Source organism: Orcinus orca, chromosome 17, assembly GCF_937001465.1.
Source record: "Orcinus orca chromosome 17, mOrcOrc1.1, whole genome shotgun sequence".
NCBI classification, from domain to species: domain Eukaryota; kingdom Metazoa; phylum Chordata; class Mammalia; order Artiodactyla; family Delphinidae; genus Orcinus; species Orcinus orca.
In genome coordinates, this window is record NC_064575.1 from 72,049,264 (window position 1) to 72,075,517 (window position 26,254).

At 42.2% G+C, this 26,254-nt stretch overlaps 1 protein-coding gene across 1 annotated transcript in view; it reads right to left on the bottom strand.

Annotated features, from left to right (window-relative positions):
- ANXA13 (annexin A13) overlaps positions 1-5,460 on the bottom strand; it is a 56,202-nt gene extending 50,742 nt beyond the window's left edge. Inside the window, exon 1 of the mRNA XM_049700539.1 lies at positions 5,388-5,460. Coding sequence (XP_049556496.1) covers positions 5,388-5,438 — 51 coding nt within the window. The 5' untranslated portion in view covers positions 5,439-5,460. The remainder of the gene's footprint in view (positions 1-5,387) is intronic.
- Positions 5,461-26,254: the final 20,794 nt, after the last annotated feature.

Consider the following 26,254-nt stretch of genomic DNA (forward strand, 5'->3'; position numbering starts at 1 on the left):
TTTGAACCTTGTTACCGTGGACACGTTTCTATTAGTGTGTCCACCACACGTCATTATAATTATTTATTTGTGTGCCTCCTGACCAGACTGTGAGCTATTTTGAGGACATGGACTGTGGTCATTTATCTTATTCCTCTTTTTATCTCCAGAGCCTCAAACAGCACCTGGATTCTGGTAGTTTCTCTAAAAGAATATGTCGAGCTGGCTAAGAGGACGGAGAGTGGCTCCCTGCCTTTCTGCCGCCAGTTCACTGTGCAGCTCTGAGATGGGAGGCAGGAGAGTGTGCGGCCTGGTCTGGGGTGGAGGAAGGAGCAGGAAGGGGTAGTTCTCTGGGTTGCATTTGGTATAAGAAGCCCAGGAGGAGGGCATGGTGCTAAGAAGGCTTGAAATGCCATGGTCAGGGCATGTGGGCAGGCTGAGGGGTGGGGATGGTTCGTGGTCAGAGCAAGGGCACAGCTCTAGTGAGGCCTGTGGGAGGCTTTTGCTTCAACGCTGGTTCTCAAACACTAACGAACATCAGAATCTCCTGGAGGGCTTTTTCAGCGGCAGTTGCTGGGCACTACCCCCAGAGTTTCTGATTCAGTAGATCTGGGGGTGGGGAGCTGATCATTTGCAATCCTAACAAAAGCCTAGGCGATACTAAACGATGCTGGTCTGGGGGCCACATTTGGGACTATTGCACTGAGGAATACCTGATAGTAGACCCATGCTTCTACATTAGGACCACAGCTCTCAGAACTGCGCACAGTCTAGCAAGCACTTGAAAAATGTCTGTTATTACCATCATCTTCATCATTTCAAAAGGCCCTTTTAAACCTACAGTGGTGCCCACCTTTGCTGGGCCTTTGGATTCACGTTGCTGAGCTGTAGAGCAGAGTTGCCCAGGTGCGCTGGGATACGCTGGAATCCACCCCCTACACGAAGTGACCCTGGGTTCCTATAACTAGAGTTCTTGGGTCAAGTTTTCAGTTTGCATGTTCTTCCTTCTGTCAGTGGTTTTGTCCTTGCCAGCCTTTTCCCCCCACCTCTTTAAAATGACTGCTTTTAATCTATTATAGCCAAGAAATCTCCACAGCCCAGATCATGTAATTGTGCCAAAAAATGTAGCTAGACTTTAAGTGGGTGAGTTGTCATTAAATAGAGAAGGTATGCTTTAGTGCACGTCATGTGTTCACATCAGAAGCCATTTTTGTTTCCTCTTATGGATAGTGGTCATATGAAGGACTAACTTTCTGGGACAAAAGGTTTCCTGATAGGAGAGATATTACTGCATGGTCTAGGCTGGTTTCTGCTTGGGGTTCACTGCGATTCTTTGAGTTTGAGGATCACAGTTGAGTGTACACTCTTGGTTAAAGCTGTGCTTCTTTTATTTATTTATTTATTTATTTTGCAATATGCGGGCCTCTCACTGATGTGGCCTCTTCCGCCGCGGAGCACAGGCTCCGGACGTGCAGGCTCAGCGGCCACGGCTCACGGGCCCAGCGGCTCCGCGGCACGTGGGATCCTCCTGGACCGGGACACGAACCTGTGTCTCCTGCATCGGCAGGCGGACCCCCAACCACTGCGCCAGGGAAGCCCCAAGCCGTGCTTACTTTTGTCTCAAATTCCCAAACGCATTCTCACCTGTCTCTAGAGCCTCCCTTCTTTTCTCAGGAATCTGGACCTGGTCCCCACCTGTCATGTAGCTCCCAGGTATTCCCGATCCACCTTCTTCTGAACTTGCTGGTTCGGAACTCCTGCTACAAGTCGCAAACTAGTCTCCATTTCAGACAATATTTGTGTTGGCTAAATATTACCACAAGTGAGTCATAAATGTGGCATGTTGACAAACACTGTGGCAGATCGCTGAGCAGATGTTCTAACATTTACAAGTTGGTTTTCATTTACCGACCCTCAGAATGACATCAGCGGTGTGCTGAGCTAGTCTTGTCCGGATCGTGGTGTGCAGTTCACTGTTTCTCAAACTCTGTGCTCGTTAGCATCACCTGGGGAGCATTTAGAAATCCCAACGCCCAGGCCAACGACCAGACTAATTCATTCAGACTCTCTAGGGGTGGGACTCAGGCATCAGTGGTTTTTAGAACTCCCCAGGTGACTCCAACACCCAGCCAAGTTTAAGAACTTGTTCCCCAGTCCATTGCTTCTCAGACTTTAACGTGCATGGGAATCACTTGAGGATCTTGTTAAAATGTAGATTCTGATTCAGTAGGTCTGAGTGGGCCTGAGATTCTGCATTTCTAAAAGCACCCAGGCCACGTGGATGTTGCTGCTAGCCCAGGGTCCATACTATGAGTAACAAGGCAGCAGTCCTTTCTAGCACCTGTGCAGTAGTCTGGAAAACAGTTTCCAGAAATCAACAGTCCTCTTGAGTTTGTGATTATTTCCACATTTATCCATGGCACCCCTAGATCTTGCTTCCTGTCTATGACTCTGCTACCTATAGCCACACTCTTATGGCAAAGTCATCTCACTCTTTGTGTCAATATTCTATTTTCCTCTAGATGGTGATTCTCTTGAAAACAATTCACACAGTAGAATAGAAGAGTCATCTGGCTGAACCTAAGTTTTTTCCTGTGGATCTACTTTTCTGTCTCTGCACAGAGCTCACTGAGCACAGGGACATGGCCTCCAGGCTAAGCAAACTCTGAACACTGTGTTTCAGCAAATGATAATATCCAAGTATCCGTTATTACTGCTCCAAATAGGTTAGGCACAAACACTATGTCTTGAGTTCAAAAAATGATGGCAAAAGGATTGGAGGAAAGCGAAAAAAAAGTAATTTTTCAGTTTTCAGAATTGGCTAGGATTCCATATCAGAGTACCTTGGAAAATGTAATTTCCTGGCCAACATTCTATTGGCTTTAGAGCAATATCTGTCAAACAGTTATCTGTGGACTCTGGTTTGTGGACATATTTTTGGGAATTCAACCTTCCTAGTAGGCTTTTTATATAGTGTCTTTAGTGCTGATAATAACTAATATATAAAAACAAACATAAAGCATACTGTATCATGAGGATGAGCAGGGGCTAGCACGTGACTTCAATGCCCGCATTTGTGTTTCCATTTAAAAAGCATGCCAAATAGCCGTACTTTAATTGTTACAAGCTCATGGTGAAAGAACAGAGAACAGAGGGAGGCTTAATATAAAAAGCCTGCATTTTAGCCAAGAGAAGGCCCAATTGTCTTACAGGGAGTCATACAAACAAAAGTTTCTCAGTAGTTTGGATAGAGAAACGTGACAGGAGAGCTAAGAAGTCACACACTGCATCATATTTTAGACAGGCTGCAACTCAGAAAAACCACATTATAGCAATCTGCGCCATTTTTACATTTAATCTCAGCAAAATAACATTATCTGTTACACTAAATCAATAACATACTTTTGCACATCATGGACTTGAATTTTACTAGCATTTAGTTTGCAAATTTGTTTTGGTTGTGTAGTTGCTTTAAAACTATAAGCATCGTAGTTTTAAGTTTGTACACATTCAAGTCATTGTCTAATGCAGTAATTTGTCCTTTAAAAAGGTTTTGCATTTACTCATCTAGAAACACAGTCTTAGAACATATTCATTCTTTATGCACATGTTAAATTCCACTAATATTTTCTACAGTGTCACAGGGGCATGGTGTAGGATCACGTACTCTGTTCCAGTACACCATTAAGCGGACACTGTTGGGAAGGGAAGCTGAGTTTCTAAATGACATTTTTACCTTAGCTGCAAATATTATAACAAACATTTTCTAGGGAAAAATTTCCCTGCCTGGAAGTAATGCCTGATGGTGACATTTTCAGACCAGAGGATTGTAGACGGTCCAGTATAACAAGTCACTGGTGAGTAATATGGGCCCATGAGAAATCCTGGTCATACCTATGATTTGGAGGGAAAATAAAGTGCTTACAGGCTGATGGAACTCTGGCTCTCCACTCCCTGATGGGTGGCTGAGAGGCTGCACGGCTGCCAAGGGTTGGGCCTGCCCTTCGTACAACGGTTGCCTGCCTTCTGACAGGGAGTAAGATTGGCTCTGGGGATTCAAAAAAGAAATACATAAAATGCTAGACCACTCACACAAGCCAGCTGCCCCTTTCAAGGGGTGACTTTCAAGGGGTGAAAACATCCTCTTAAGCTGCTAAACCAGTAGCCAATGATTTTTCCTGAGGTCCTCTGCATGGTTCACAAGTATTTTATTTTATTTATTTAAAAAAATTTTTTTTTCTTTTGGCTGCGCTGCATGGCTTGCAGAATCTTAGTTCCCTGACCAGGGATCAAACCCATGACCCCTGCCCTGGAAGCTTGGAGTCCAAACCAGTGGACCACCAGGGAGCCCAGGCAGGATCAGAAGTATTTTATTTTATTATTTAAAAAAATTTTTCCAGGATCAGAAGTATTTTAAAAGTAGGTTTCAGTTTCTCTGAAAGATAATCTAAATGGAAGCTTCGTAACCTTGGCTGGTATGAAAATGCTACTTACAGATGATTTTAAAAATAATGCCTCTTTGAAGAAAACGCTTGTAGGTTTGCCACCATCTGAGCACAAGTTTGATTTAGAGCAAAGGAGAAAATCTTATTAACAAAGTTCTAGTTTACAGAAGATTTTGGAGTTTTATTCTCTTTGCTCCTAGTGTACACACAATAAATCCGTCTTCCTGTGGGAAGCCACATTAGGTGCAACAAAACCTTATTAAAATTCTTATTGCCATAGCTTTAAATATACCTTTTTCACTGTAAAAAAAAAAAAAAAAATCAAGATTTAACTCTGACCTGCCTTATGCATAGTTAGCTCCAAATGGTAGTATTTTTGTCAGTTTTTAGCCATTAATAGTTTATAGACATGCTATTCACATGAGCCTAGACATTTCAGAAGAAAAGTAAAATATTAAATCCATTCCGTGAGTATTTGCAAATATCTGGTCATTTGGTGCTGTTTAGAAAAAATACTGGGATATTTTCACCTTTCAATCCAAGTTGTATAGGTTTATGAGAATACTTGTATCTTTATCTACTGATATTTGCAACATGAGCCTGTATTCCCAAAACACCGATGGGCACAGTCTATGAAACTTTGTGCAGCTTTGCTGCAAACTAACATCTTTAGTCATATATTCCTTAAATACTATTTTAACTGCTTGCTCTCTGCAAGCACCGTTTACCACCTTGTTTTAAATACTTCTCTTTCACACCTCCAAAGAGATTTCTGACTAATGGAGAAAAAATATATTCCAAATGCATTTTGAAAGCATGGTTTGCCGTTGTGAAAACCAACAATTAGGAGTGATCACAATGATAAAGTATAAAAGTATCAATCATGATTTCATAGTTTAAATTTCTCCACATGCTAACCAAAATTAGAACTTGGTTTGATTCCCGAAAGCAATAAATACTTACATGGCGATTGCCCATTTTCTTTCTTTCAGAGATAGTTGTTCTGTATTTCATTAAGAGATCAGTTCTCCTACAGGCCAAGTTTATAATGGTTTTCCCAGGGCATAATATCTCTTGAGTTTAATAAGTAACCGTTGGCATTGCATTTGAATACATTGTTGGGGATGGGTAGGGAGTGGCAGCAGCTACAAATGATCTTAACCTGCCCACGCTGCCTTGGCTGGCCATCTTTTAAAACTAAAATATTTATTAATAAATCGAGTGTTGGCTTTGCAAGTTGAATATCTTATTCACAGCTAAAGGGCTAAACCTTTCTCACTCCTGGATTATTGAAAGAGTTATTATTTTTTATTTTAGGTGTTCATTTAAAATTTTATACCTTTAGGAGCTTCCCTGGTGGTCCAGTGGTTAAGACTCTGTACTCCCAAAGCAGGAGATTTGGGTTCGATCCCTGGCCAGGGAACTAAGATCCCGCAAGCCGCATGGTGCGGCCAAAAAAAAAAAAAAAAAGTGTACGTTTTCACTAAGATTTTATACCTTGGAGTGATAAAAGCATTAACCAAACAAGACTGAAAAATCTTCTTATTTTACTAACATCACCCTTATTATTACAAAGGATCTTTTTGAAGGCTACATTGAGTTATGCTAACATCATTTTTATAATTTAGCTAGTTTCTAAATTTAAAAAGTAATATGTGCAGATGGTACATTTTTCCCCCTAATAATATGAAGAGGTACCATGAAAATTAAGCTTACTGACCACTCAGTCCATGCCCTCTGAGGTTTGAGTCCTTCCAGAAATGGTATGCATACACAGCCATGTTTATCTGTCTATCTGCCTAGCTATCTTTAGTATGCTTTTTTTCAACAAATGGGTTGGTACATTGCCTTCTATTCCATGCCTTCTGGGCTTCATATACTAAATAGATACAAGACATTGGCACATTTCTTTTTCGGTGGCCGCATGTTCGTCTACTATGGGTATGAACCAAAGCTTATTTAATCAAGGTCATTTAGGTTATTTTGGTCTTTTGAATGACTATCTTCGTTTATGCATCTTTGCATATGTGTGCATGTTTATCTGTAGAATAAAATCTAAGAATGCAATAGCTGGCCAAAATGTATATGCTGTAAAATTCTGAGAGATGTTGCCAAGTTGTCCTATACACAGACATAAAAATGCTGAACGACTTTCAAAGGCCAGCTGACCCACGAGGCTGACTTTCAAAAGACAAAGTGTATACCTTCCTACAGTAATATGCCAGTACTCCTTTCTCCACATAATGGCCAACACTGAAGATTTTCAAACTTTTTCATTTCTGCCAATTTCAAAGATAAAGAATGGTTATCGCACTGTTTAATTTACATTCCTTTCCTTTGATATTCTTAAAATTATATATCCCGATCCTTAAAAGCTATTTGCATGAATTCTACTGTGGTCTGCTTGTTTATGTCCTTTATTTTTGAGTTATTAGTTTTTTCATTATATACTTGTAATAATATATATAATAAAATCCAGGTCTTTGTCAAGCATAACAGTTATAATTCCCCAATTTATCTTTTGTCTCTGTTGATGTTTTCAGTGCATATATGTGTGTGAAGAAAGTGCTAGATATATTTAAATACATAAAAACTATCTTTTCTTCTTTGGCTTGCTTAGAAAAAGTCTCTGCATTAAGATGATTAAGACTTCTTGTACATTTTCTTCAAGTTTTTTTTTTTTTAAAATGACATTTTTTAAGGTTTACATCTTTGATTCATTTGGAATTGATTTTGATGTAGAATAAGGAAGAAATAGATTCAGCTTTAGTTTTGGTTATTCAATCGATCCTAGATAGTTATTAATTAATCCATCTTTCCTCTTCTGGTCTAAGATACCATGCTTATTTTATGCTACCTTCCCATGTAGCATAGTATGAAAATTCTTATTACCTTCTGCTTATATACTCATTCTTTTGTTCTTTAACCTTTATCTGGTGCGTCTCTTGGATGGGCTAGTTCCTGGGACTACAACAGTGAACAAAAGGGATATGAATTTTCTCTTTTTGGAATGTACAGCCAAGTGGAGGAGATATACAAAGAACAAATCATTACGAATTGTTGTATGGGCTACGGAGAAACCAAACAGGATGCTGTGATGGAAGCTAAAGTGTGTGTGCACGAGCACGCTCGTGTGCATGAGAGTATGTATAATTTACTTTAAATAGAGATAGAACTCTTCAAGGAGCTAACATTTAGGCTGTGAACCAAGGGATGAGAAGAAGGGCATCATTTGAAAGGAGAAAGTGTTCCAGGTCAGGTGTTTTAGTTTGTGCTACACCTCAGAAATAGGACAGGGCTTTGCAAATGACAGGAAATGAAAGATGGCCAAAGAGATTGGAGTCCATTGTGTGCCAGGTGGGATGCTGGGTGCTGGAGATGCAGTGGTAAACAAGACACAGCTGTCCTCTGGGTACTGACAGTGGAATGGGGCGGAAGGAAAGGAGATATAAGTTAACAATGAACGCTTTGACCATTCATGAGTACTTTGCCTTTAGTGTCTAGTTTGCGTTCTATAGTTCACTACCTCCTTTTCCCAGCCCCAGAATTCTCAGGGCCTAGTCTTCCCTGCCCTATCTCCGTGCTGGCTCTGTGTCACTGACCCCTCCTAGAACCCTTGATCAGTGACAGTTTTCCTCCCTCCCTTCCTCTCCCACCCCAGGCTGTTGAAGCTCAAAGTTCAGGAGGAACAAGGGCAATTTGACGTGCGGTGCTCAGTGTGGAGATAAGTTCTGCCCAGTTATGGAACACCAGCAATTCATCAAGAAGAGATATGGTTTATGGCTCCAGGGAGGTGAAAGATAGAAAGCTTAGAGGCCAGGGAAGAAGCTGACACACCTTATTTTTCTAGATCACCACCACTACAGCCACCTTTCAATAATTTAAATGTACCCACAGTCAAGTTTGGATTTGACTGAAACAGAACTATTTCTGGTATCATCTCATCCTTTTCTCCTTCCCCGTGGGAGTGTGAGGAGGTGGCTGGGATAATTCCAAGCAACAGCAGCAAGGGGGAATTCCTATGACTCCAGGCCATTACTGGAAGGATGTCATAGCTGGAGGTCTGGAGGGCAGAAAAAGAACTGCCTAGGAAAGAAGAGCGAGCGGATTTGATGGAGGAAAAGAGGGCACAGGAGGGGTGATGGGAAGGGTTTAGGGATTTTATTTTTTTGGTATCTTTATAAATATTTAGTGATTCTAAATTATTACAGGTGCTGCATCTTTCTTTATTAGACTGGGCCTGTTTATTTACATCTCTTGGATTTTGGTGGTTCTCAAAGTGGTGATGCCAGCCAAAGTTCTAATCTCCTAACTTTATGTGTCTCAATAGCAAGTCAGAAATCAATCTTGCCAGAGAGTCTTTCCTTCTTAGCCCACCAAGCTTAAGTTTCTAACACTTCTTAAAAATGTTACTTATATATCTGTTGTGGGTTAAATTGTATCTCACCCCCACCCCCAAAAAAAAGACACACTGAGGTCCTAACCCTCAGTACCTCTGAATGTGACTTTATTTGGAAATAGGGTCTTTGCAGATGTAACCAAGCTAAGAGGAGATACTTAGGATGGGCCAGAACCCACTATAACTGGTGTTTTTATAAGAAGAGGAAAATGCCATATGAAGACTCCATCACACAGGGGAAGGCCTTGCAATGACAGAGACAGAGATTGGAGTGATTTAGCTGCAAGCCAAGGAACACCAGGGACTGATAGCCACCATCGGAAGCCAGGAAGAGGCAGGGCAGGATCCTCCCCTACAGATTTCAGAAGGAGAACAGCCCTGCCAACATGTTGACTTTGAACTTCTAGCCTCCAGAACCATGAGAGAATAAATTTCTGTTGTTTCAAGCTGCTCAGTTTGTGGCATTTTGTCATGGCAGCCCTAGGAAACTAATGCAACATCTCAAAAAACAAACAAAACAATCTCATCAGTTGCTATGATTCTCAGAGCAAATACATTATGCTGGATAATTTGTATTTAATAAAACATCCATTTAGAAATACCCTGGTGAAAGCTCATATGATAATACAAACAAGTATTTCAGATTATATTGTAGCCATACAGTGTTCAAAATAACAAAACTACACAGATGCTGATTTTCTAAATATAACCGTCAAGTTGAACACTTGCCTAATATCTATTTCTGCAGAGAGAATTAATAGTATTTTCTTTATTTAGTGTAATTTAATTAGAACCCAAAAATTATAGTTGATTTTTGGACTGTTTTTTTTTTTTTTTTTTTTTGGCTGCATTGGGTCTTCGCTTCTGCGTGAGGGCTTTCTCTAGTTGTGGTAAGCAGGGGCTTCTTTTTGTTGCGGTGTATGGGCTTCTCATTGTGGTGGCTTCTCTTGTTGTGGAGCATGGACTCTAGGCACAAGGGCTTCAGTAGTTGTGGCTCGTGGGCTCTAGAGCACAGGCTTAGTAGTTGTGGCGCACGGGCTTAGTTGCTCTGTGGCATGTGGGATCTTCCCAGACCAGGATTGAACCCGTGTCCCCTGCATTGGCAGGAGGATTCTCAACCACTGCGCCACCAGGGAAGTCCCTGGACTGCTATTTTCTTCCACATAAACAAAAGCAAAAAAGTTAATATTTTGTCATGTTTGTTTATACTTTTTTCTCTACATTAAATAATAAATGTAGATGCTAATAAATCTTGCTTAAGACAAAAAGACTAAAATCTGCAGGAAATGATTATAGTTTCTAAAAACAACTGTATTTTCATACTCCAAATTTTTTTCAGTAGTAAAAACCCTGAAAGTAACACATTTCATCTTGTAAGCATAAAAGCAAAACTCTCACAGATCAAAATACCTTCTTAACTCACTGATTGGTTAACAAGGACTTATTGCGTATTTGCCACATGTAAGACACCATGCTAAGCTGCGGGGCGTGTGAAAAATTTAGGACACAGTTCCCACAGCCAGATGCTTATGTTCTGGTTGGAGAAATAAAGCATCTACATAAGAGACAACACCTTGATTTAATGTAGCATTTTGTGGCAAAAAACCCCCCAAACCAAAAAATAAACCGTAGCTCTGGGAGAGCAAAGACCTGAATTTTAGGCTGGTCTCTGGTACAACTATCAGAGTCACAGTCTCCAGTTCTTGGGTTTCAACTAAGTAAATGTAAGAGTTGGACTTCCTCTCTACATTTACTTCCAGACCTAAAATACTACGAACAGTTGGATTTAGGAAGGTATGTTGGGACTCTTTTGGTTGCAAGTGACTAAAAGTCTGATTAACAATAACTTAAACAAACAAGGAATTTAATGGCTCGTATAACTGGAAAAAGCAGTCAGCTTCAGGCATAGCTGGATCCAGCTGCTCAAACTATATCCCCAGGATCCACTGTCCCTCTCCATTTCTCAGTTCTTCTGTCTCCCCGTTTAAAGGGATCCCCCTCTCACAGGCAAAATGGCTGCCAGCGGATTCATATTTTCATCCTCCCAATTCCAAAGCCGTAGAAAAGAACACTAGAGCTTTTCCTTTCCTGTAAGTTTCACTGTATGTCCTGGTCCGATTCTCTGGCCCAAATTGGGACTCAGCACGCATCGGTGAACTGGCCACCGTAGCTGGAGGGAGGTTGTGAGGACTGGGTTTCCTGTCACCTCTGGAGGTCAGCGTGGAGCCAACCCCCCCCAAACCACGAGGTCTGAGAGTGGGGGGGCTGGTCACCCAGAGAAAACTGGGGTGCTCTTAGTAAAAAAAGGGTGGGGCTTCCCTGGTGGCACAGTGGTTGAGAGTCCGCCTGCCGATGCAGGGAACACGGGTTCGTGCCCCGGTCCGGGAAGATCCCACATGCCACGGAGCGGTTGTGCCCGTGAGCCATGGCCGCTGAGCATGCGCGTCCGGAGCCTGTGCTCCGCGTCGGGAGAGGCCACAACAGTGAGAGGCCTGCGTACCGCAAAAAAGTAAATAAATAAATAAAAATAAAAACAAAAAGAGGGTGAATGGATGGTAGGCTGGCCAAAGCAAGAGATGTCCACTGCAGAAGGGCAAAAGGGAAGGCATAATGGGAGTAAGAGAAGAGAAAGGAAAGGGAAAAAGGAGAAATTGTGAGAATGGGAGGAGGAGGTGGAAATAGTAGCCCAGAGTGTTTTGAAGCCTCTCAGAGGCTGAGAATTAACTGGAGCCACCAAAAGGGGAGCAGAGTGCCCTTCCCTTGGAACTTTCTCTTCCGGTACAGCTTTCTGTGCCTCCTCTTGGGTTGATCTGCCTGTGGTTGGCCACTGCCACCGGCACCTTCAACAGCTGCCCAGGTACCGGCACAGCATCCCTCTCCTGATGGCTCCATCCTGTAGACTCTGCCCCTGTGAGCTCTGCCTCAGTGCTGACTGGTTGACAGGGCTCCATTGTCAGTGCTTCTCTGAAGATGAAACACCTTCGGTCTATACTGCAGGATTTCAGAACCCAGCACTCACTCATCAACACATATGTATCAGTCGCTAAGTGAGGAATGTAATAGTGCTGTGCTAGGCACCACGGGGCAGAAGAAAGGAAGGTAAAAGACGGAGTGGTTGCCCTCCTGGAACTTAACACTTATCTGCAGAGGATAGATATTAAAAAGTACAGTTGGAAGCCAAGATATAATTGAGGTAGTAAATGACTATCCCAAAGGGATGAGGAAGACTTCCTGGGGGCATGAGCCTTACTCTGGGGGCTGTGACGTGGCAAGAATTTGAAAGGGGCGGGGGAAGGGCATGGGGGGACAGCATTGGTAGTGGTGAATGCTGTTTGGGGAATGATCAGGAGGCGACCAGGAGTGTGATATGTGGAGGGGACAGGGGGAGAGTTGAGGAGACCTTGGAAAGTTGATGTGGATGAGAATGGCTGCACTCGAATAGTAGCAAACGGAAAACTTGACACCAAGGTTTCCAACGGGAGTGACTGGGACTCGGTGCCGACCTTTAGCAATAGGGCAACCAAGGAAGGAGCTACTCTAGCAGGGAAAGGTGGAAGCCAAGGTTCCAGAAGACCCCCAAAGAGAGGAGTTCAGAGGGCAGTTGGAGGAAGAAGAGCTGGTCCTGGCTGAGAAGACAGGGACGGACGGAGCCAGGTCAGGGAGCCATCCACCCAGGGGGTGTTAGCGTCTTGAGATGTGCAGAGGCCGAGCACGGAGAAAGGGAATAGAAGGCTGAAGATGGGGCTCAGAAAGCATATTTGGTGGGTGGTAAAAAGAAAGAGGCATGGACATATATACACTACCAAACGTAAGGTAGATAGCTAGTGGAAAGCAGCCGCATAGCACAGGGAGATCAGCTCGGTGCTTTGTGACCGCCTGGAGGGGTGGGATAGGGAGGGTGGGAGGGAGGGAGACGCAAGAGGGAAGAGATAAGGGAACATATGTATATGTATAATTGATTCACTTTGTTATAAAGCAGAAACTAACACACCATTGTAAAGCAATTATACTCCAATAAAGATGTAAAAAAATAAAAATATTATATATAAAGAGCTGAGCATGATACCTGGAACCTAGTAAATGTTTAATAAATGTTAATTATTATTAAAAAAAAAAAGAAAGAGCCCATCAGAGAAGTCAGATGGTTCATCAGAAAAAGTGATAAAAAAGAAACGAGATAAAACAAATGCATATGTAGCATCGTGGGAGGCAGGCTGTCTCTTCCAGGTCAGCCCTCACCCCACTGGACTGTTTTTATTTGTTTCTCTGTTTGCATGTTCTCGCCCTGGAATAGGGCAGCGAATATCTCCACTTCACCCTTCTCTATCCAGAGCTTATATGGCACCTGTCATACATGGCGCGTGGAAATAACGGCAGCTGACTTACAACAGGTATTTGGTGAGTGAGTGAGTGAGAGGAAGGAATTCCTTAGAAAGCTGTCTGTCGCAGACCAGATTTTGTTATGACAAACCCCAAGGGATGGAAAAATTTCTTGAGCAGGAATTTAATTCGTTCAAATATTCCTTTAATAACTGGATGATTTGGCTGGAAATAGGTGTGTGGGGTGTGTGTGTGTGTGTGTGTGTGTGTGTGTGTGTCTGTGCATGTTTTTCTCACTTTAAACCAGTGCAGGTTAGAAAGGCTGGGATTCTCACCTACATACCCACAGATGAAGTATGTGCGTGTGAGTGATTCTGTAATTCTTAAATTGTTTCCCATGACCGTTCTTCTAAGTGTGGAGAATTAGCGCATGCTAATCCACTACTTAGTTCATGAATGAAATAAATAATCTATTGAGTATCTACTACATGCCAGTGGCTCTGGGGGTTGGTGCTGACGAGACCAAGTCCCCGCCCTGGTGGAATTCACATTCTATTGGAGAAAACATAAAGACGAGACAGTGACACAAACAACATAGTTACAGACTGTGAAAAGTGTGAGGCTGTGAGGAAAGAAACAGGGTGATATGAAGTTGAACAGTTGGGGAGGCCACCTGTCAGGGGGCAGGAAGGAGGCAAGTAGGAGGAAGGGGCTGGGGGATGAGCCCTGAAGAACAGACACAGCGTTTGAAGGACAAAGGGAGGCGATTTCAGGCCAAAAGAGGTCTTGAGGTCAAAAGGCTGTGGTACCTTTGAATAACAGAGGAAAGATGTCCTGTGGCAGCTGGAGGGGAGGGTGGGGAGAGTGGGCTGAGTGCAGAGAAGGGAAAGCAGATCAGACCAAGCAGGGCCTCGAGGGCTGTGGTGAGGGATTTGGAATTTACTCGTAGAGAATTGCAAAATCACTAAAGAATTTTAGACAAGAGAGCAGTGCGATCTGATTTAGGTTTTCAAAGATAGCCCTTGCTGTGTGTACGTGATGGATCCCAGGTAGGCAGAGCAGAAGAGATAGGTGAAGAGGCTTTTGCAGCTGAGCAGGTAAGCGATGGAGCTGGCCTGGATGCAAAGGCGGAGTTTCGAGGTGGGCTCAGATTTGGAGGTGGAGCCAAGAGGATTTGCTGATGGATTGGATGTGGGGACAGAGGGCAAAGGAAAATCAAAGATGTCTCTCCCATATGTGAGGTGAGGAAGGCTGGGGTGGATTGAAGAGATCTCCCAGCAGGGCATCAAGATTTTGGGCTTTGGTCATGTTGAGTTTGAGATGCTTATTAGACACCCAGGTGGCGACGGCAGACTGGCAATTGGGGATGAATGATGCCTGGGTTAGAGAAAACTTTGGGAATCGTTGGCATGTATGAAGTCATAAGCAGGAGGGAGATTATTATTATTTTTAATTAATTAATTCAATTTAATTTTATTTATTTTTGGCTGTGTTGGGTCTTTGTTGCTGCGTGTGGGCTTTCTCTAGTTGTGGCGAGCCGGGGCTACTCTTCGTTGAGGTGCGTGGGCTTCTCATTGCAGTGGCTTCTCTTGTTGCGGAGCACGGGCTCTAGGCGTGTGGGCTTCAGTAGTTGTGGCGCACGGGCTCAGTAGCTGTGGCGCATGGGCTTAGTTGCTCCGCGGCATGTGGGATCTTCCCGGACCAGGGCTCGAACCCGTGTCCCCTGCATTGGCAGGCAGATTCTTAACCACTGCACCACCAGGGAAGACCCAGAGGAAGATTATTGATAGAGAGTGTGAAGAGAGAGAAAAGGAGAGAGAAGGAAAGAGAAATGAGGCCCAGGACTGAGCCTTACCTGTACCAATGGTCACCTGCTGGACAGAGGAAAGAGCAGGAGGCAGAGAAGGAGCCGTGAGTTTGAGCAGAGGAGAACTGGAAGGATGTGGTGGCTAGAAAGGCAAGATAAGAGAGTGTTTCAAGAAAGAAAGCAGTTAACTATGCTGAGTACCCCTGGGAGTCATATGAAGCAAGCACAAGTATCCAAACTGTATTTGATTGTAAACATTAACCTTGCAAATTTTCAGGAATATACATATCACATGAACAGAAGCAATCTTTTCTCAGATGGTTTTATTTTTTCATTACAAATTAATAAAAACTTTAATTGATTTAATGTTTTTAATTAGCAAGTATAATTTCATTTGTGTAAAGAGGTCTGATTAGAATCAGAGTTGGTCTGATCGCGGTGAGTTAGAGCAGGTGGCAGTGTACAACAAGGTCACGCAGGACACGTGGGTCTCCTTGGTCACCTCGGCCACAAGATGCCCCACACCATCCCGTGTCTCTGTAATTATCTGATGACCATACCCAAGTTCCTTCCTCCTTATAAAGTGCTTCCATTTTTATAATTCTAAAGCCAAGAGGGTTAGGCCAAGTACCTTGTAAAGTTCCTTCTGTTTTAAGATGACTTTGATTCTATGATTCCACCTAGGTCCATTTATGGAGACCTTTCTTATTAAAGTGTATTGGCACCAATGAAAGACTTTTTTCGTCGTCATTCCAAAAATTTGGCCAAGGCTAACATTGCCTGTGTCGATGTGCAAAAGAATATTTTTATTTCTGACTTTCATTTCATGATTCTGGGCAAAGCAGTGTCAGTAGCAAGATGCAAGATCCCCACTTTCAAACTCCTGTTACTTTTATGGCATCTTAAAGCCTGACTCATGTTATAAATTAAATTTTACTTTTTAAGGGTACACTATGACTACGATGCCTGAGATAAGAGTTCCAAGCCTTTTGAACTCCCCCATATTTTGGCTCTATATTACTGGCTGACTTCAAGGCCTGAACTTTCTATAAAGAAGGTACATGTTGAAAGTTATTTGTTCTGAAGCCCTTTGCTTTCCCAAGGACCACAGCCTGTGTGGGCTCCTCTTAGCAGTCTGATTAAGCTTTATTTGATGAACTACACATGGCAAAAGGTAGACTAAGTCATGCAGTTCCATAAAAATCTTTTTTTTTTTCAGCCTGCATTTCAGATCTCATGAATATTCCCAAACGATCTTTAAAGAAAGGCTGTAGCAAATTGTAATATAAGTCATGTATAGTGATAACAGATAAGTAATTAATACAACAGAAAGTTAAAAAATGACCTGCTGACCAATATGCCATTCAAAATGTAGTTGCCAAAAGGGTGAAGTGGTGAACTTTATGCATCACTTTTTAACAGATAACTAGGTGTCTTTATCTTTCCTGATAGTCAAGACTACTTTTAGAGATAAGATTCTTAAAGTAATAAGTGGAATCAAGCATTACTAAGAGTTTAATTCATAATTTAGATACAGTGACTTATTTTATTTTCCATAATTTATGTTTTAAAATCCACTTTTAATCCCACTCGTATATTTATTAGCCCCTGGAGAAGAGAAAATTGAAAATTTTGCAGTTTACTTTTGGAGTACATGTTAAATGGCTAGAAAACATGAAGCCTTTTAAAGTATCAGTGAGTGAAGAGATCTAACCAGGTGCTGTGTAGCCAGATGTCTAGTAAATAGCTGAGAAAAACAAACACACAAAGAATAATTATGTGCTAAGTGGATGCACAAAATGAGACGTGAAAAGAATTGCAAAAGGCACTTTTTACCCCCTAATAAATACAAAAATTCCATATGGGTGAGGACTCCTTTTCTATGTAAAAATGCTCATTTATTGTTGGTTCTGTGTCATCAGGGGAATTCTGGGGGTGGAGAGAAACTCTACTGGGGGCAAGTGTTTAAAACTAATTAGTACAATAGAGACCATTAAAAGGAACATTTTTATTTGGTTGAAAAAATACACAAAAACCTTCTTGTAGAAAAGTCAACTGCATTGTATAGGCATGTGAACATCACTCAACATCAACAAGAGTAAAACCCCAGGTGCCTAATGGTGGATATTATATACACTGCAGATTGTTTTAATTTGGTGGCATTTTATCCAGAGCCACTACCCAAGGTAAGATTGTCCTGTGGTACCTGAAGAGAATCTAGATGCCTGAGAGGCCAGAGGGGGTGGGAGAGGCAGTGGGGGAGGTGTAGGAATGGAGAGCAAGGCCAGAAGCCCATACACCTTGGATTGCTAGGTGTGCTGGTTAATTCTGTATCAACTTGACTGGGGAAAGGGATGCCCAGATAGCTGGTAAAACATTATTCCTGGGTGTGTCTGTGAGGGTGTTTTAGGAAGAGATCAGTATTTGGTTCAGTAGACTGAGTAGAGAAGATCCGATCTCACCAATGTGGGCAGGCATCATCCAATGCTCCGGAGGCCCTAATAGAACAAAAAAGGTGAAGGAAGAACCAATTCCTGCTCTCCTTCATCTCCTCCGGCCCTGGGATTTCGGAGCTCTTGGTTCTCAGGCCTTTGGACTCAGACTGAATTATACCACGGGCTTTCCCGCTTCTCTGCTTGCAGATGGCAGACTGTGGGACACCTTGGCCTCCGTAACTGTGTGAACCAATTCCTATAATAAATCTCCTCTTATATATAGTGATCCAATTTTTATAATAAATCTCCTCCTATATATAACTATCTATATATCCTATTGGTTCTGTTTCTCTGGAGAACCCTGACTAATACAACAAGGCCCGTTAAAGCTGCGGTATTGGGAATTCCCTGGCAGCCCACCTGTTAGGGCTCCGAGCTTTCACTGCTGAGGGCCCGGGTTTGATCCCTGGTCAGGGCACCAGGACCCCCTAAGCTGCACAGCCAAAAAAATGGATTTTTGTATTTCAACATGGTTATCACCCACCTCTGGGTTTCATTCCACTTGACAACCTCTAGATGTTTCACAGATATCTGCCGACCTAAACCAAACTCACCTCCCTTCCTCCTGTGTGCTGGGCAATATGTAAATGCTAAAGACGTAAGTGATAAGGATGCTATTGGTGTCATTGATCGTGTAATTGTTGGAAAAAGCACATACACATCATTTCATATGATGGGGAAGTGCCACGGGCGAGGGAGGCCCACTGTTAGATCTGTGTGCACGTGGCCACCCATTCTGGTGTGGGGACGTCACCAGCCCACGGCTCACATTTTGACCAGTGGGAGGCTGAAGACAGGAAGGAGCTAAAATATGGATCCCTCACCCCTCCTATCACCCAAGTAACTGCTTTGAGGTACAGCAGTTTCATACTGCATCTGAGAGGTGTCACACAGGACTTAGCAACCAACTGTGTTTTCTTGAGAAGTGGTGGCCTGCTTAGGAACGTAGTATCTTATATTTGTTTTTTGTCCTTTCCTGACTCCAATTATTTCCCCCTTACTCTTGCTGCCCTGGGATTATACCCCCTGATAAAGTGTTAAGAGGTAAGCTTTGTCTAGCTGTTTTCTAGAGAATTGGTACAAAGACATTGCTTTTTAAAAATGTTTGGAACATTATCCTGGTTCCTATTATGGGGTACCTAACCTAAGGTGGATGAGTGGGGGAGGAAGAAGTGGGAAAGGAAACCAGGAGAGGCTTCCAGAAGGAGGTGAGCCTTGAATAGGGTCTAGAAGGAAAAGGAGTCAGGCAAACTGGGGCTGATAAAGGAAGATGAAACAACATGAACAAAATACAGACATGGAACTGTGTTGTATTCAGGGAATAAGGCTTCTGCGTAGAAGGCTAGTAGAAAATATGGAAGTCTTGAAGTCTTACTAATATTACAGTTATTATTACTGCTTAATAATATTAATAAGTGATACTACTACTTAATAATATTATTATTACTAATGATGTTTTTACTTAATATTATCAGCTACTTGAAGTCTTACAAATATTACAGGGGTATAGAGAGGCTGCTTTAACTTCTCTCTTCATTAACCCTTCCACTGAAGGCGAGATAAGAAGTGAGAGGATTTAGGAATACCCCGGCATTTGCATATAGGTGGCCTGAGGACAGAAGCTGGCTCACAGGCACGTGCCCATCAATGATGCCCTACACGGTGCGTGTTTATTTGTGTGTTTGAATTGGTTGCCCATCAAGTCCACATAAAATTCAGAGTTCCTGTTTCTCTCAAAAAATCACACGTGGTAGTACAGGGCTTCTTTCTCCACAGGAAAACCAATGGCTGGAACCGAGCAGTAGATGCCCACGTTAGAAGAGGATACGAGACCTCAAGATTGCACTGTCCCCCCTACAACCTGACCTGGCTCGTGTTGCACATTTACTTGCCTTGGTCCCTCTAGCCTTTGAGTTTGCAGTTCTGGGAATTCACTCAATACTGGGTAATCTTGGGTCAGCGAGAGAATCTCTGCCACCTCAGCCTCCCAGGGCTGCATGCCACTATAGCCACTGAAGCTCATGGTGCTGAGACTGAGAAGATTGACACATGCCTGCTTCTTTTGGTCAGCAGCTCCTGATTCACACTCTGGGCCGAGCACGTCTGATTGGTGAGGCTGAGGTCACGTGCTCATGCCTCGGCAGCAAAGGCAGCTGGGAAAGGGAATATTGGCATTTATAACTTCTTTGATGGGAGGTGGACTCTGCCTCCAGCAAGATTAATAAAATGTTTTGCTGTTGGGCAGCCAAATGAATGACAAAAGTCCATTAGAAAGGGGTTGGCTGTCTAACTGTGGCATGTTTACCAGTGGGGCACAGGACACATGAGATGATTTTATGTCAAACACAAAATCTTTGCTTTGATAGCATGGCATTATTTTATGTGCATTAGGAAGATATAGTTAAGGTATCAAACCTGCACAGGACAGGAAAAGTTTATGAAGAGTGTGAAGTGTGGCAATTTAAAGAAAAATCTTAAGTAAATAGTAGTTTAGATGATACTGGAAATAATAAAATTACTATTCAAATGACTGAATTTTTGGAAATTAGTCTAGATAAATGAAAACCTTTACATTTCTCTTTATGCCAAGTAATGCTGATGATAATGATGATAAAATTAATACTAACAATACAAAATTTTACATTTATTTAGTGTTGTGGGCAAGACTGTGTTCTAAGAATTTTACATTTGTTTATTTACTTAAACATCACATCAACTTTACGAGATAGTTACTATTATTTCCCCATTTTACAGATAGGGACCTAAGGCCCAAAGGGGTTAAACGAGAGTTCACTCAATAAATAGTCAAGTGAGGATTTGAATTCATGCCACTACTTTCTACCTGACAACTGCCTATATTAGGGTGGATTTAGATTCCTGTACAACGATTGCACCAAAAATCTGCAGAACTGATTTAGGATTTGGAGTCATAAATTTGGGGGTGAATGCTTTTCGAGTACTCATTTTCGTGCCAAGGAGAGTTCTCAGCCTCGGCACTATTGATATTTTGAGCAGGTAATTCTTTTTTGTGTGTATGTGTGGGACTATCCTATGCATTTTAGGGCAGGCTTTCTGGCTTCTACCCACTGGATGCCAGTATATCTTCTCCAGTTGTGACAACCAAACATGTCTCCAGACATTGTCAAATGTCCCCTGGAGACAACATTGCCCCCAGTTGAGAACTCCTGGCCTAGAGAATTCTGAAGTCTCTCAGTGAGAAGCCCAGAAATAATTACCAGCAAGATTAAATGATATGACTAAGCCGCTCTGCTATGCTTTCCGAGGTAGTCTTCCATAGTATCCTGTCATTATTCGTTAATAGCAGGCATGTCTCATTTCTCATATCAGAAATACACAGTACCAGCTTGTACCAGCTATTGGTTTTCAATGCAATATGTGGTGAATCTTTAACTTTGTGGTTTACTTATAAAATGAACAACCAGCTTCTCATTTTTCTAGAATCCAGTGGCTGTACACTTGGCAAGAAATGACAGGTGACCTCAGTCTCTTTAGATTTTTAAGCCAGTATATGTTTCTTTCCCTGACTTGGTGTTTGATCACATCAAGAATTTTTTTCTCTTCTTCTTTTTTTTTTTTTTTTTTTTTTGCGGGTGGTGTTCTATGTAAAAGTAGGACAGATTATAAATTATGTCCATTCTCTATATTTGAATATGGTTGTTAGGATTTTCAATACAATGATCAATATTATGTTCATGATGTATTAATACATCATAAAACATTGAAGAGCTATGAAAGGACAAATCATCTCTCAGGTTGGGCTTTCTGGTCATTAAATCATTGACTTTTACTAGACACCAGAGTCTAGCAAGAGCATCACCTGATCCTTTTTATTTTAGTGTGCCCTGGCCTTCATGGCATCTCCCATACCATTCTTTGCCAGCCAAAACCTTCCCTCTAATCCCTTCAGATCTATCTGAGCATTAAAGTCCAACAAAAAAGTCACCTCCTTCACGATTGCTTCCAGAAGTCAGAATCAGAAGAACCACTTCTTTCCACTGGCCCCACTTATCATCTTGTACCCATCCTTGTATTCCTCTTTCTAATGCATCGAATTAAGTGAGGGACTAGCTCTCCAGTGCAGCCTTGCTCCTTATCTTTTCTGTGCAGAAAATAAGTCTTAGCTCTGATTAAAGCTGGCCGTTGTTTGGGGATTGAGGATGTTCATACACGACCATTCACATTGACAAATAATATTATAGCTGCTTTATTTTTGAAGGTGGATCTGTTTGTCCTCACACTCTCACCCCACAGGGTAGTGTGTGTGCAGGGGGTGGGGCCTTAAATCTACCAGTTAAGACACTCTTCTTTAAACAAATTAAAGTAGAGTTGATTTATAATAGTGTTAATTTCAGGTATACATTACTCTTAATTCGGTCTCTTCCTGTTTTAAATGCAGCCATCTCATTGGGGCAAGGTTTCTACTCAGCTATGCTCCACCTTGAAGATTTCATCTTTCTCACCTGTTTCTCCTCAAGATATGCCAGTGGGAACTAAAATAAACTAATTCAGAAAACTGTTTCTCAACAAAGCCTGGCTTTCAAGACTACTGTCTTAGACTCAAAAATCCTATTTTTTTATTTCAAAAGATGAACCTTGGCTTTGTCTTTCTCTGTAATTATCCTTATCTGCTCAAAGGCAAGTGGATGATACTGGCTTTTTAATTAATTTTTCCTGACTTTTGCTTTCCTGGGCTTACCTTTTACCAGGTACATGATTCAGTTGGCTTTTAATATCCTTTAAAAATGATAGAAAGAAAGAAAGAAAGAAAGAAAGAGAGAGAGAGAGAGAGAGAGAGAGAGGGAGGGAGGGAGGGAGGGAGGGAGGGAGGGAGAAAGATAGAAATTGCTGTGCATTAAGGCTATACAAATTATAAAAAGATATGGTCACTAATGACATTGAATTCAATCTTTGCAAATTCTAAAAGAAAGAGAATTTGCTTCTGTAAAGTGAGAGAACAAATGCTTACGTAGACCTGGGCCAAGAAAGCCAATTTCCATTTTCCTGGAATCAGTTGTAATGGGAGCCAAGACAATATCCTGTCTCTCACTGAGATCTCATTTACAGAGGTCATGAAACAGTCCTATTATACTTCATTTAATCCTTGATCACAGATTATACTAGTAGACAAACTCGAATTTCTTTTTTTTTTTTGCGGTACGCGGGCCTCTCACTGTTGTGGCCTCTCCCGCCGCGGAGCACAGGCTCCAGACGCACAGGCCCAGCGGCCATGGCTCACGGGCCCAGCCGCTCCGCGGCACGTGGGATCTTCCCGGACTGGGGCACGAACCCGTGTCTCCTGCATCGGCAGGCGGACTCTCAACCACTGCGCCACCAGGGAAGCCCAAAACTCGTATTTCTTATTGGATAGTTAGATTACCTGTTGCTAAAGGTGTAAAGTTTGAGTGACACAATGTAGAAGGAAACAAAAAATATTTCATTTCAGCCAATTCTAAGCCACTGTGACAATACACCCAAATAAGCTAAAAAGATCTGAGATGGACCCATACCATATGTGTAACACAAACTCAGATAATTTCCATATTAGTCCAATAGCATGTAATTCTTCCTTTATCTCATGGCTTTCCCAACGGTTACCAAGGGGTAGAGAAATTACTTCCTCAGTCTACACCAGTGTTGAATAGATGCCTGCTTATTTCTCGTACAGAAAAGTCTAGATTGGGGGGATTATTTTGAATATGAAAAAAGTTATATTATAGTTGGCCATGTACTTATTGACCTGTAGAGTTAGAATGGACAGTAGAAGTCATCTTTGTTAACCTCATCATTTTACAAATTCATTTCAGCAAGTGCTCATTGAGTACCTGAGGCCCAAAGAGGCCTGAGAAGTGGTTGTCAACACTGTGCTTTGAGTCACCTGGGAATATTTTAAAAACATGCATTACCTGGGCTCCAACTGAAGAATTCTGATATAATTGCTCTGGTGTGAGGTTTGGATGTTGGTAAGTTTAAAAAGCTCAGGTGATTCTCATGCTCCTAGAACTACCCTCTCCCCCCAGTAAAAAAAAATGGCATTAAAATTTTTATTCTGTATCTTATCCACTTACTTAAATTAACTGATTTGATGAGGTAAAGGGGGAGAAATGAGAGAAACTCTCCAGATGCCTCCTCACTTCTCTGGGCTTTCATAACCTTGTCCCTTTTACCTCTATAGTTATTTTTCCAGCTAGTCCAACCTCTTTTTTTTTTTTTTTTTTTGTGAGGTACGCGGGCTTCTCACTGTTGTGGCCTCTCCCGTTGCGGAGCAACAGGCTCTGGATGCGCAGGCTCCGCGGCCATGGCTCACGGGCCCAGCCGCTCCGCGGCATGTGGGATCCTCCCGGACCGGGGCATGAACCCATGTCCCCTGCATCGGCAGGCGGACCCTCAACCACTGCGCCACCAACCTCTTTTTAAAAAATTAAGTTGCATACCTACTGTAGAATTCACAAATCCTATTCCCTCAAAATGTGATTTTACTCCCCATCATGGATATTGTGAAAATATTTTCAGTTAAGGATATGCCTGTAGCTGACTGACTTAGCCTGTCTACCAGAGCTACCAAGGAGCTCTGCTCCAAAACTCGAGGCTCAATGGTGACCTTGAGATGGTACAAACCTCAGCTGGACCACTGCTCAGCAGTCCTAACTCCATCAGTTTCCAAGGAAGTATCTGTTGCTATCAGATACTGGAGACAAATTAGAGAAAGAATTTCAAGGACTTTGAGGCTTGAGAGAATGGTGTGGATAAAAGTCAATAGTCCGAAATGAGGAAGTGTAGAACTTAGGTTGTAGGTATAGAAATGTTGTGTGAGATCAGCCCCTAGTGGGCACTGTAACGATTACAATTGTTCAGGCTTTGTGTTGAGGTGACGTGGCTTGCTGTTGGAACAGTATTCATTGCCACGTAGACCACAAGTGTTCTAAACACAGACTGACTTCAGATGGCAGAAATATAACATTCTCTTTATTATATATATATATAATATTCATATTTCCCAGGCTATATGGCAAAGGATCTCTCAGCTTCTCTCTAAAACAGACAGCTCTTAAGTTGTTTTCTATCACTTGTAGAAGAAAATCCTAGAAACTCCCTAATGTAGAGGACAATGGTCCCATATGATCGTGCTTCTTCCCACCTCTCCATTCTCACCTCCTGATTCTTCAGTGTTCCATTCACAGTGTCAGGATGAGAAAGTTTTCAGGTGGAGATGGAGGAAAAGCATTCCAGACAGGGGTATTCTGTATGCAAAGACCCAAAGGGATTAAGGGGTGTGGCACATTTAGGGAATTCTAAATGTCTTGGTATTTCTGTAGTCTATAATGTGAGTGAGAATGGACGGCTGGGCCTTCCAGTCTAGCGTTCATTTCCTTCAGTTTGGACAGAGACAAGGTTAGAGAAATATTTCTCTACCCTGAGATAAACAAAGTACAAGTGAGATGGGTTTTGCAACTGACAACTTCTTAACAGAGGTAGGGGTGGTGGAGAACGTGGCCCTGAGAAAGCCCACGTTCTGTCTAATCCGGGTAGCCTGTCCTCAGCTCCACTGACTGGTGTGGGGAAGGGTGTCCAATGCTGTGGGATTTCCCACATTTTCAAGAAGATCCCCAAATCTGGATTTTTAGGAGAATTCGGCTCCCTATGCAACATCTATTCATTCATTCAATACTATGTGTTGTTCTAAGCCTGAGGCCAAGGCTGAGAACAAAGCAGACAGAAGTTCCTACATTTGGGGTGCTTCACGTCTGATAGGGGAGACAAATAATTTTAAAACTAAGTAAATTATTAAATATATTAGATGGTAATAAGTGTTATAAAGAAAAGTAATGTAGGGGAGGTGGCTGAGAAGGACTGGAGATGTTTTACAGTTTTAAATAACGTGGTTGGGGAAGGCTTAATCAAGAAGGTGACATGGAAGAGTTCGGATGTCACAAAACTGATTCACTCATTCAATACATTCAATGGCATTTATTGAGCACTTACTATGTGTGAGGCATGATTCTAGGTACTGGGGATAGACTGATGACGAGACAAAGTTCTTTCTTCCATGGAGATTGTATTTTTGCTGGGGAGACAGAAAATAAACAAGAAATCAAGCAGGATAATGTCCATTAGTGATTCTTTGCAACAAAGAAAATAAACCAAGATAATGTGTTGCAGAGAGGTGGGGGAGAAGTGGCTAGGTCGGACAGAGAATTTGGTGAAGGCCACTCTAAGTGACAACGGGTGGAGTGAAGGGAGCCTGCTTTGCAAAGGTCTGGGGAAAGGCATTCGAAGCCAAGGGAACAGCAAGGGCAAAAGCCGTGAGGTGATAACAAGCTAGGTCATGGTGCTGAGCATCAGGGGTGATGCCTTGGTTCGTGGAACAGAGCAAAGCACATTCAGGAGGTAAAACCATGGCCAAGGTCAGGCCCAGGCAAAACTGTGAAACAAAATGTTCGCAGTGACTTCCTCTTTCTTCTCTCTAGACACCCCTTCCTCCTCTACAGGTCCTTCCTTGGCCTCATTTAATCCCCAAGCTCTTTCTCTTTCCAACTTCCTCTCAGAAAAAGATGCGATAGCTTGTACATACTAAAAAATGATAAGGCTAAAAAGCTATTATTCCTCCTAAGGGTATTTATACTTCAACTACAATGGTTTAATTATGAAATTTGATTTAATTATGAAATATGAATTTGACCAGCTGTTTGGGTGTTGGAGTATTTGATTGTTGTGGGAGTATATTAATTTCCTATGGATGCGGTAACAGATTACTGCAAATTTAGTGCCTAAAACAACACAAATTTATTAT